The following is a 13,649-nucleotide window of genomic DNA, read 5'->3' as shown; positions in this document are numbered from 1 at the left end:
ACTGTTTGTTCAACAAAAATTCCAGGACTTTTCCATGTTTTCTACGACAAAAAAACAGCTTTTTACGGGTACCTTTTTTGATTATTACAAAGAACTTTATTAAAAAATTAATATAATTTGAAACTTATATAATTGTTTATGATTTATAAATAAACTTAAGCATTACAATACTAATTAGAAGCGGAAAGTTTCCACAACGCCTCAATAAATAATTATTAAATTTAAATAATAAAATATATATAAAATATAAATAATTCAATCTAGATATATAAAAATCCCGTGTTACGATGTTTGTCACCACTAAACTCCGAAATCACTAAACCGATCTTTATGAAATTTTGCATACTGTGTGTAATTTGATGTAACTTAACGGATAGGGTACTTTTCATGTAATTTAATTATCTCAATATTTGTTCATTGTAAATTGAATGTTTTTATTTGTATACTCCACAAGTTTCTGACAGATGGCGGTGTAAGTTAGTTTGTTGACCGACACGTCAACAATTCATGTTATCTAGGTTGAAAAAGCAGCCAACAGATGGCGCCTAGTTTAGTATAATATAAATTGAACGTATTAGAACTGAATCACAGTAACGCGTGGCCGGATCTGCTAGTATTAATAATAGAAGTGACAAGGAAATGTCTCCTCCAGTGGAACTCCGATGCCGTAAGTCGAACGGCCCTCTATTTCTACCATGTGAGATAGACAACGAGGTGCGATCCAAATGGAAAAGATGGTTTTGAAATCTCCCTTTCTATCGTATATGGCATACAGAGAGGTTCTCATAATTTTTAAACGATAAGTACAACTTGTCTTAAGACTTAAGGCATCGTAGTCCCACTGCTGATTTCCTGATTTTGATGTCACTTGTGCACTTGCGCCAATCACTGAACTCGGCCCCAGTAATGGGAGTCCTCCGCAGATGGCATTTATGATAAATTCGAAGATCATTAAACGCGACGGTAGAGCAATAACGTTTTTGTGGAAAAATAATCAAGTTAGAAGAAATGGAGCTTTTTTTTATTTGTTTAAAAATTGTCGAAATGAATGTCCGAAATGAAATTTTCTTGTTGGATATGAAAGTAGGTACTCATACGATGAATTTAAGCCCAAAATCCAAATATTTTGTAGGGGCTTATTTTATAATATATTGAAGACAAGTGAGTGTCCGAGTTTTAGAGCATCAGACACTTGCAATCAGCAAACGTTGGAAAACTTTTAGTATAGGACTTTTGTCACTAAGCAGGTAAGAACTACAAAATTAAAAGAAAATTAATTTTGCAAATGGTAGTGATTGAGAATAAGATATTCGGAATTTATCATTCTTTCAGTTCTTAGATTATTTAATTTGTTTGAAAATGTTTCAAGTTTCTTACATTTTTAAGGAGAATAATTGAGACACTGAGAACTACAAAGAGGTAAAGCCCATCTTTGTCGAAAATCGTATTTTGAAGTTTGCGCTCCAGGTTTTGGCCTATCGATACATGTTAGAAATATATAAAGAAAAAAATCCATTCTGCCAAGAACGTGGTTCATAAAGAGGTAGTTATTGATAAATGAATACATCAACTAGGTGAAACCTATTTTGTTCTTTCTCCCTCTTACTAAGCGAAATGGTGAACAGGATTAAACTTATGTTGTATGCTTCATGTGATGTTTTTTTATGCGAAACGATTTTACTTCACTCTACTCTAAAAATTAAAAACAATATATATATATATATATATATATATATTGAAGAATACACAATAATTATCGTTGTTTTCCAGGAACAATAATTATATAGTTAGATAGTAAGTCTGTAGTTTATTTTCTAAGTTTGCATCGTAAGTCAACGTTTCTATCAAAGTAGCGCCAGGCCATTTAATTTTTTAGGACTACGTCACATTAGGACGCCTATTTGGCGCGAAACGAATTTAAAATAGATGTCACATAATTTGTTGATGAGAACGTACTTACAACTTTTCTCTTATGTCATTTTTCGAGATTCCTTCTTTTATTATTATACTTCTTTTTCTATTTCTGTATCTTTTATATCGTTTTCGTAAAAGATGATTTTTTTAAGTTTGCTTACCGTGGAAGAGGCAGAGGCCAATGATGTTTACCAAAAGGCCGATTGTCCCAACAACAACGAGTAATTCTGCTTTGTGAATTTCTTCGACTTCGATGAATCTTTTGCAAGCTTCGACTGTAATACTAAAACAGAGGGCAACCAAGAAGACGGCGTTCACCAAAGCACCCAAAACTTCTGCCCTCGCCCACCCAAATGTGTTTTTCGACCATTTCTTTGGCGACATCTATAATTTAAATATTTTAAATTATTATCTTGAAACATACGAGCATGTGTTTATAATTTGTGATTTATTTATTAAGTCTCTAGGGCTAAAGAGCTCATCCAATACTCATCCAATAATGTAACTTCTATAATTATCCAAATTATAATGCTTTAGGTCATAAATTCTCTAATTTCGAGCCTCAAATTTAAAATTGATTAATTTTAAGTATTTCAATATCAAATTGTACAAGACTGAAGGTTTGTATTGGAAAGTGTACTATTTTAAATGTTGCAGTTCCAAAATTGTTTTTTTTTGCAACACCTCAATTTGTAAATTGTTCACTTTTGAAAGCTTTCATTTCCAATTTTAACTTTGCATGGCATCTGATTTGAAAGTTTAAATTAATTAATCTGTAAATTGAGAGTACATTCTTTTAAATTAGGTAGTGCATATACGCTCGGACACAAGCCACGCCCTTTCCTTCTTCCAGCTCCCCTTCATCTTGCCAGGTCCGTACGTTTAGACTCGACCGTGTTAGAAACGTACATGAACGTATGGACTGTCCGGATGTTTAGACTTGGATTTTAAAATATATGTTTCATGTTTTAATATTTAATGTTTAAAAGTAAAAGTAAAAAATTAATAAACCACGAAATTAAAAAGGAATCATTAAAAATAGAGCTGTAAACATATGCATGGTGTAATATCAATTCCTAAAAATAAAAGAATTTTGAACAAATATTTAAAAATTAAAGGATTTCATTTTGAAAGCGACCGAGAATGAATCATTTCAAAAATTTGGTTGGCATTGAACACGTTTTAATTTTGGGCCTTTAAAACAAAAGTTTGAATTTTAAAAATCTGAATCTGCGATATAGATTTGAAAGGCTTTTAATTGGGACGCATCACAATAAATAATTTTTAAATTAACTGCACCTGAATTGATTTGGTCATAATTTTTAACGTTGTCGAATGGAACAATTCAAATTCTAGAATTTTTTATTTAACTTAAAATTAATATGAAATTGGTTGTAAATAATTGTGAATATGCAAATACTCTTAGTATTTCATAATATTTTAAAACCTTGAATTAAACATTTTTTAAATAATTGAGATTTCTGAATTTATCATTTTTTTCAAAGATTTTAGATTTTTTCCAAACTGATATTGTTTATTTTAATTCCACAAATTTTAAATGTTTTTCAGAAAATTTCTTTCAATCTGAAAACAACAACTATTACACACTTAATATGTGAAATCATATTATTTTTATTTAAAATATAAGCTGAGGGTGTCCATTAGACTGAAATGTAATACTTGCAACACGGACAATAATAGCTTTCATTACTGTGAGTGCAAAAACTATTTAATTCTTGATGACAATTTGCAAGTGTGTTTATTTCTAGACAAAAGATATTTATTTATGAATTAAAAATCCAACAGTTCTATGAAACAGTTACATTTATTTTTGTGCTTTAACGTTATTTCAAGACTTTTAAACAATACATTTTAAATTACTTTAAATCTTACAACTTTATAAACTTAATGTGAAATTTTGAGTGAGAAACCGATAAAACTTCATTTAAAAATCTGTACTATAAATAAATTTCATTCATAAATTCAGAGGAAAGCGGAGCCTAATTTAATTTAATTGAAAAAATGAAAGCATACAGTCGTAGAGAATGAGTTTGATAAAGTACACGCGACAAACCTCAATCAAGAAACAAACGTTTTCTCGAAGAAAAATAATGGACGTGTTTCTCGTTGTCGTTTCATAAATACAATTGTTATACATTTAACAATCAAACTACATATATTAATTAACTAAGAAAGAGATGACATTTTCTTAAAAGAATGTTAAAATTGCTGTGAAAAATAAAACAAAAAAATCGTTTTTCAATTATTTGATTTTTGATAACATTTTGGACCGATAGAACATTTTTTTGAAATTACTATATTTCGACAATGGTTTATAATCTCTATTTCTAAGAATTAAACAGTGATCGACAATCTTGGATTACAGTTTTCAGAAAAACTTCTATAAGGTCACAATAAAAATCAGGAATAATTTGTAATAGTTTTTCCTTAGATTTAACCTTGGATTAAGTTTGATTAAAACAAAGAATACGAAGAAAGTAACAGAAGTATTATACTTATTATGACCTTCTTTTCTTGCATCAGAGAAAAAAGATTTATGCAATCGACATGCAGATGAAAATTAATCTACTTTCAAGAGTGGACGATATATGTATGCAAATCAATGTCTATTAAGTTTTACTATTACTTGACACAAATTGAAAAATTATTTTTCTTGATTAACTATTTTGAGGAATTAGTTACGTATGCCCATTATTTTCTATTTCTTCAAATATTTATAAAATTTCGATCATTTTACAAATGGTAAGGTGACAAAAAATTGTAAACCTGAACTTGTACAAATGAAGTTCAAATGTAAGTTTATTTTAACGGTAAATGTGTTAACTGTTAGATATTCAACATTATCCGATAAGTGTTTTCTTTTTAACATGGATAAATAAACTTACCTTTACAGAAAGAAATGCAACAACTAATGCCGCCACATCGGAAAGCATATGGAAACTATCGGCTATCAGAGCCATTGAATTTGTAACATATCCTACTATTATTTCCACTAAAAAGAAAAATGTGGTCAGCCACAGCATTGTCAGCAGACGACATTTCTTCCCCGAGTATCGTCCCATTTTTTATATTTATTCCTAGAACAAACAAGAATTAAATTATAAAGAGAGTAAAAGACTTTGCCCGATATGAACTAAAACATTTCACATTAATTAACGAATACTAAGGTTGAAGAATATTTATTTAAAAGCCTTTAAATATAAAGAATTTCATTATCATAAATTTAAAACCGAAATTTTGTATATTTTAAACGCTTGAAATTATATATTTTTAATCCGCAAGTCTTCAAAATTAAAGGCTTTCAAAAACTTTGAAAAGTTTAATTTTTAGTTAAAATAATCAAAATTGAACAATTTTCGTATTACTATACATTCAGGGCAACAGATTTAAACTTGAAATGAAACAATTTCTTAATTTGTGAATATCTGATTTTCATGTGATTCATTTCGGAACGCTTTATGTTTAAAATGGAGTACCCATTTACAACTAAGGGTCGATCATTATTTTCAAAATATCAATCTTAAGCTGTTTGATTTTTAAAATTCTGAATTGACAATCTTACAAGTGTCAAAAGTCTTTAATATTTCAATTATATAATTCCAAACGACATATATTTTAACCAAACAATGATGAATTTTTAATAAAAAATTATGCAAAGCCGTGAATTTAAAAATGCTTAATTTAAAACGCTTTCAGTTTTTAACGCTTGCACTTCACAATTCTTTAATTTCAAACTATTTAATTCTAAATTCTGCCCAAACTTAAAATTGTTTCAATTTACGATTCTGAAATTGGGAATATTATTTTGAATTTAAAATTATTTACTTAAACGAATTCATGTAATTAAAAAATATGGAATTTTAAGTATAAAAGCTTTTCATTTTGAACATACTTGCAGAATCTTGATGTATTCGATTTAGGATTGTTAAATTTTAAACGCTATAGAATACAGATTTTTTAAATATTGAACGCTTCAAACTTAAAATTTTAAACTGTTTAATTTTAAAATTCAAATGTAATTAATATTTATGACATTAAGGGAATTTGACAGTCACGCGACCAATTATAACATGTTATATTTGGCAGCTTTATAATTAGAAAAATCAATATATTGTGCTGAAATTTTGAAAAATGATTCAAAATATATAAAGGCATGTCTCCCTGGGTCATGCCAGTTCTTTATACTGTTTTAATAATGCAATTTTATTAAATCAATTTTAGCTAGAGATTTGAAATCCTATCCTCAGTTGCATTATAAATTAAAAAATAATAAAATTGTCGTTTCATTATGCATTCTAAACCATTTCCCAAAACTTTAACACAATAACAGGGTGTCTACTTAAATCCTGGAAAAAATTCCCTATAAGTTAATTATAAATAATGACTCCTTCAGCTTAACCTTCAGTCCACGATTTTAAATAATAGTTCAAAGAAATTTATATTTCCTCTTCTTATACTTAAAATCCAGTGCATAATTTGGTAAAACTAATGTGGGTACTATAATGAATTTAATTTAAACCGTTTGAAAGTCCTAACTTTTCAACTAAACATATACCATTTTCAACAAGATAGATGATTTTTTATCCAAACGGGTGAATTTGCAATGAAAAAGATCATTTTTGCTTACAAATAATATGATTTTTTAACAAAATACATGCATTTTTAATCAAATAGTCGAATTTTTAACTAAAAAAGATGAATTTTCAATCAAATAGTTGAACTTTGAACTAAAAAATATCAGCTTTCAAACAAAAATTGTAACGAGAGAGATTTTTAAGAAAACATTCAACCAAGTTGTTTTATTTTAAACCAGAGGGATGAAACAGCTGAATTTTCCACTAAAAAATACCATTTTTTAACCGCGTAGTTCAATTTTCAACAACAAAAATATAAATTTTCAACTAAAAATGGCAGTCAAATTTTCAGTTGAAAAAACAACTTAATTTCTACCAAAAAGATTCATTTAAAAAAAAGACTTGAATTTTCCGGCAATCAGTTCAATTTTCAACCAAAAAAGACCATTTTTCACCACATGATTCAATTTTCAACAACAAAAAATCAATTTTCACGCTCTCGACAAAATTCCTTGACATTAAAAAAATGCCCTGAAAATGCCATGTTTTTCCAAATACATAAAAATACCTTGAGAATTCCAGGGTTTTCAGATTGGGTAGACACCCTAAATATTTATATTTTTCAAATTATAATGCCTAACGATTAAAAAAATGCACTCTAATTCGTTAGTTTTGTCTTTGAATGGTTTTTCACCAAAAAAACGTCAACCTTATGTAAATGTTCTACAGATGTTTCAAATATTGTTTTCATCATAAATAAAATTCAATAAGGCCAAAGGTTAACAAATATTTTTCTTTAGTCATAACTAGACTCGAAAGTTGAAAAAGTGTTTTATTCTTAATCGAATAGTTGGATCGTTCTCGTTTTTCTATTGTTAACAAAGAATGTTGGCGAATGGACTTATTAACACGTAATGCTCTCAATTTATCTGAGTTATATAGTTGCGGATTATCAACTTTTTAAAGAAAGCTTCCAATAGATTAGTCAAGTTTCAAGATACATATCGGAAATCAAAACAGAGCAAACTGTTCCAGAATTACGAGTCGTAAATTTTTTTTTTATAATGTAAGGTTTAAAATTAAAAAAAGTTATCTTTATAACATATAAATAAAGGAGTACATTGTGAAGCGTTTTATAACAAGCATTATCAGCAGGTAGGCATATTATAAAATACCGAAAGATATTGGATTTGAAAATTTAGTTTGAATCAAATAAAATTTTAGCAGAACCAAATTCAAAATAAATATTGAAAGACTCTAATGTTTAATAATCTGCGAACTTGTAAGCTATGATTCTTTGTTAATAATTTATTAATAATTAATTTTTACGAGTAAGCTGAAGCGCTTGTTGAAGTATCATATTAATTTAGGTAAATAGAAACAAAATTTAAAGAAGTCTTGACTCTCGAATGATATCTTAAACGTAATTTTTATCATTTTCTTCAAGGGTGTAAGTAGATTTGAAGAGTAATTGTTGAGCAATGTGATTCTCGCAAAGCGAAAGATCTCACAATGGAATCTCAGACAAATTGGAGCATCATTCAATGTCTGGTTAAGCAAATTATCAATACGCACTGTATAGTATGTATACGCTTTCTATTGATGACCACAGACAAAGCAGTATTTGATGATGATGAGCAAGATAATGATAAGTTCCATGCTCGCCCTGATATTAAAACTCTTCACGATACAATTTTTGCATTACTACTATTGAATACTAATCTTGTCCAAAATCGTTACAAATGGTGTTTTTTTTTATTTTTTTATGAACAAACACTTCTGGTATAAAATTTTCATATCAATTCTGCAACTTCAGTTTTCAGAGTTTAGAAATGATAAGTTTTAAAAATTTCAGGATTGAACAATTTGAAATTTAAGCTTTTAAAAGATATTCATAGGAATCGTAAAAATAGATATAAATGAATGATAAAGTTAAATTCTAAGTTGAAGAATTAAAAATTGAGCAATAGCAACATGAAACATTCAAAATCCTGCGTGCAGGTATTTCTTTGTATCTTTCCAGGTCGAATAAAATTGAGATCGAAATTAATTGAATCAATTATACGTTTCGACCTTAGGTTAGGGGCAATCTGCAAAGATTTCAATTCTTAATTTATTCTATTAGTCTTGCTATCTACTCTTAGTTTCTACGAGATATTTAATTCTCTTTTTTACGAGATAATTAAAAAAAATTCTGCTCATAAAAATTTGGATTTCAGATAAATAAAATATTTTTTATCAAATCTTGAATACCTTGTTTTTAAAAATTAAACTTTTATCTGAAGAAAATTGTTCAACTCTACAAGAAATAACTACGAAAGCAATATTTTTATAATTGAATTTTATCCGAAATGAAAATACTGTTAATTCGCCAACAATATATAAGCACATTAAAAAGTATGAAGTATTCATATTTGAAAATTTAATTTGAGTCTAAAATAAATATTGATCAATATTTGCTTATTTGGTGGCGGATGCAAACATCCAAATTTTCGAATAATATCAAAGAAACTTAAAAAATAAGTTTTGTTAAAATTATAATATTGTCAAGATTATTGAAACCAACTATTCTTTCACTTTGGGTATTTGGATTTGTAATTTAAAATTTTGGAAACTAAAAAAAAAAGGTTTTCTACTCGTTAAGAAATTCTGCCCCAAATATTGTATACGTGCGGTTACTTTGAACAAAACACATGAACTTTCAAGTTAAAACAAGAAATCTTCAACCAAAAATTATATAGTTAAATTTTCAGTTAGAAAAAATTATAACTTTCAACCACTGAGACCAATTTTCAATTAAAATTCTGAAATATCCATTTGGAACAGTTACATTTTTTGTTAAAGAAATTGTTGTTTAGCAAAAGATATGAACATTCAGCTAAAATGATTAAATATTCGACTTGATTAAGTAAATTTTCATTTGAAAAAAATTAATTTTCATTCAAGAAGATTAATTTTATTACAAAAAAAGACGAGTTTTCAACAAAATACATTAGTTTTCATTCAAATAGTTAAATTTTCAACTATACAATATGAATTTTCAATCAAATAGTGGTATTTTCATCTAAAAAGGATCAATTTTCAACATAATATGGAATGGTTAAATTTCCAGTTAAAAAAATTAATTTGCAACCATAAAAAAATCAGCAAGATTATTAAATTTTCCATCAGAGTAATAAATTTGCAACCAAAAATATGAACCTTCCCGATTTTCAGATAATAAAATTAATTTTCAACAAAAGAGATAAATCATCATCTAAAATGATGAAAGTTAAAATAAATGAATTTTAAACTTGAATAATTCATTTTCAACAAAAGAGTTGAACATTCAAACAAGCAGTTAATTTGCATTTGGGAAAAAAAATAATTCTCAACGAAAAATGTGATAGTTGACATTTCAGATAAAGAATTAATTCACAACAAAACGAATTTTTCATTAGAATATTTAAATCCAAAAATATAACGCTACTTTTACAAATAATTTTTTTTTTAATTCTATATTACAATTAAAAAAAAAACCGATTAAGCACGCTCGCAAAAAAAATCTCTTGACTTTAAACATAATTCCCTGACATTTCGAGGCTTTTCCATGTATATAAAAATCCATTGACAATTACAGGTTTTCCAGATAAGTAGACACCCTTACAAACTAATCCAGTTGACATTCTTCAAAATTGGAATCAATTATACCTATATGTTATCTTTCACGATTGAACGGATTTACGTGTTCTGTTAAAACCAATCTGTAATCTAGTTATAGTAATATCTTGCCATCTTATGTGATCCTTTTCAATCCCATGAAATCTTTTACAATAACTTGTAATCCTACCTTACGAGAAAATATTATAGAAAATTCAGTATAGGTCTCTAATATGATTTTTCTATAATGAATTTCTTATAATTTTTTCGCGATTCTAGATAACTCGGTATAGAGTATTATTATAAGAAAATCAGTATCGAAATGAAGAATGTTAAAATATTAAAGGGGTTTATGTAAAAAATAGATAAAGTACAAACGAATAATTTAATTATTTATTTAATGTACAAAGAAAATTTGCCAAAAAATTGTCCATGTTTAAATTTCTTTGACAATAATTTTTAGCGTAATTCTTATAAAGAACATAAAAGTAGCTTATGGTCTTCTGATGCATTTTCCAAAGTTTCAGTCAGATATTTTATTTACAATAAAAGTTTAAGTGAATTGATAAACTGAGGTCGGTAAAGTAAGTATTTGAGTGTGCCATATGTCCTTAAGAAATTTTAAAGACTTCTAAACGTATCCGGAGTTTTTAAAGAATTTGAAAGGCTTTCGAGAGATTAAAAATTTATCTACGAATTTTAAAACATTCCAAGTAATTTTTGAAGATTTTTACGTTTTTGAAAAATATCAAGGGATTTCGTAGAATTTTAAAAAATTTCAAGGTATTTCAATGAGTTTTACAAAGATTCACGGATTTTATTAAATCTCTAAGGATTGCAAGGAATTTCAAACATTTCTAGGGATTAAGGCGGATTTTTGTTCAGAGAAATTTAATGAATAAGTTTAACTTAAATTATACTCAAGGGTTGTTAAACGATTTAAACTTTTTAAAATGGATTTTTACCTATTTCAAAAAATTTCAAGGTATTTTATGGAATTCCGCAGGATATCAGGGTATAAAAAATGTCAATGAATTTCACAGAATTTATAAAGAAAAACCAAAAGTTTCAAGGGATTTCTAGTGAACTTTGAAAAATAAATTATAATAAAATTCAATGGATACCTAGCGATTCCAAGGATTTGAAGGTATTTTAAGGAACAGAGATGCAAGAATTTGATTAAACCCCCAAGGGTTTCAAATACATCTAGGGATTCAAACAGTTTTTAAAGAGAAATTGAATAAACAAGTTGAACAGAAATTATTAAAAATTATTATTTAAATTATTTCAAAAATATTTAAAATTGATTTTTACCTTCTAAATATTTCAAGATATTTTAAGGGATCCTAAAGGATTTCAAGGGATGTGCAAAATATCAAGGGATTTCAAAGAATTTGGTAAGATTTTCAAAGATTTTAAGGACTTGCTAGGGACTTAAACGAGTTTTTCAGAGAACGCTAATAAATAAATTTATTCTAAATTAAATTCGAGGGCTTTCACATGATTTATACTTTTTAAAATGGATTTCTACGTTTCTAAAAACTTCAAGGGTTTTGGAAAGATATAAAAAATTGGCAAGGGATTTCAAAGGATTTACAAAGATTTAAAGAGGTTTCTAGTGAAGTTTAAAAAATAAATTGAAGTAAATTTTAAGGGATTCCAAAGATTTCAGGGCTTTTTACTGAATTTTTGAAAGATTCAATGATGTTATTAAATCTCCAAGGATTTCAAGGTATTTAAAAGGGTTTCTAGAGAACCTAAATGAACTTAGATTATATTTAAGGGCTTTCAAAAAGGTTTATAACTTTTTCTTAAATATTTTAAGGGATTCTAAAAGATTTAAAGAAAGGCACTGTCTGGGGTTACGGAATTTCCCGTAACGTTTTCCCTGCACAAGCTGGAAAAAGGAATAGAAATACGGAAAATTCCGTAACGTTAGCCCTGACCGACCTGGAAAAGGGGTTAAAATTTCGGAAATTTCCGTAAACATAGACAGTACGTTAAAGAAACACAAAAAATGTCAAGGTATTTCAGAGAGTTTTGTAGGATTTACAAAAAACATTGGTAAATAAATAAACTTTCATTGAATTTTATAAGATTTAAGGGATTTTATTAAATCTTCAAAGGTTTCAACATTTTTGTCTAGAGAACGTTAACTAATAAATTTAAGTTAATTTATACTAAGAACCCCCAATTATGAAAAAAATTTAGTGTTATTTTACAAATTTAAATGGATTTTTACAGACTTTAAAAGATTCCAAAAGGTTATCATATTGACTTTAATTCCATTTTTCATAGATCTTAAAGATATAAAAGGAATTCACAGATTATTACTGTGTAAAGTTTATTTACATAGAGTCGACAATTTTCTGTACTTTCATGTAAGATTATGAATGCTCTAAAATATATCGTTCCTTTCTACCTTTTCTACGTTTTGCATTATTTCCTTCAATACTTTTGTATTATTTGCTCTAATGTTGATTATCCTAGGATGTGTTTTCTATATAATGAAATTTTTTGCGATCACATACAATCTGACTTACATAAAAAGTATGTACATCCGGTTCTTTTATTATATAAATTCCATAAATTAAAAAAAAATACCTTATCACTTACACATATAATCTTCAATAAAGTAGCATCCACAAATTTTCGGAAACATAACCAAAAATATTAACAGAATTCAATTTCCAGGAATAAAATTTCCCACTTTTTCTACGCAATTATTATTCTTACCCAAGATGGGATTTCTCTACAATTTTGACTATTCACGAAGGATGGAGCATAAGGATAAATAAAAGGCGCGTCCTTGAAAGTATTAAAAATCGAGGAAAAAGAAGAAAAAAGGTAAAAATCTACTTCTGGAGTCTGGAGAATAATTTCGGAGCAGACGAAATTTTCAATTGCTTTCTATATGAAGATTTGAAGAAGTGACTTACCTGCTTTTTTTGACAGACTAAATTGCCAAATTTTCCAAATTTTTTAAAAGATTTCTGTCAAGTAAAGGTGTTCGAAGGTTTCCTGTATGAAACGTTTATTAACATGTTAGGTTCATGCTTTATGCGGCGAAAAAATTGTTTAAAAAAAGTGGAGCTCGTGGCCCTGTCGATGCTTGAAAATGTCACTCCATTGTCAACTTAGTCAGGGTCTCCGAGTTGGAAATAGACGGAAAATACAGCACTAGTTTCTTCACTTTTCCATGTTCACCACCGCTCACTTCACAACCAACTGATTACTAATTTTTGAAAACTTAACAGAAAAGTGCTATGTGGTTCTTGAGATCGCAAAAACTAATGTGTCATTAGTACTATAGTTCGTAGATGGCATTAAACTCGCTTCATTTGGCGGGAATTTTAAATTACATTTGAAAGTTCTGTTTTTCTGAAAAACTTTTCTTTTCTTTGAAATTAAAAAAATTTTAATTCCTTGGAAACAATTACACTGTTTCTTAAATGAGTTTTACATGCTACCTTCTCACCAACCGCGATTTCTAAAGGTACC

General features: G+C 27.7%; 1 protein-coding gene across 1 annotated transcript in view; it reads right to left on the bottom strand.

Annotated features, from left to right (window-relative positions):
• LOC117172613 (zinc transporter 1) overlaps positions 1 to 13,418 on the bottom strand; it is a 34,584-nt gene extending 21,166 nt beyond the window's left edge. Inside the window, exons 1-3 of the mRNA XM_033360705.1 lie at positions 13,088 to 13,418; positions 4,821 to 5,012; positions 2,076 to 2,298 (exon numbers count right to left, since the gene is read on the bottom strand). Coding sequence (XP_033216596.1) covers positions 2,076 to 2,298; positions 4,821 to 4,997 — 400 coding nt within the window. The 5' untranslated portion in view covers positions 4,998 to 5,012; positions 13,088 to 13,418. The remainder of the gene's footprint in view (positions 1 to 2,075; positions 2,299 to 4,820; positions 5,013 to 13,087) is intronic.
• Between the last annotated feature and the right edge of the window lie 231 nt (positions 13,419 to 13,649).

Source organism: Belonocnema kinseyi, chromosome 5 (assembly GCF_010883055.1).
Source record: "Belonocnema kinseyi isolate 2016_QV_RU_SX_M_011 chromosome 5, B_treatae_v1, whole genome shotgun sequence".
Lineage (NCBI taxonomy): Eukaryota > Metazoa > Arthropoda > Insecta > Hymenoptera > Cynipidae > Belonocnema > Belonocnema kinseyi.
This window is presented reverse-complemented; position numbering and strand designations above follow the sequence as displayed.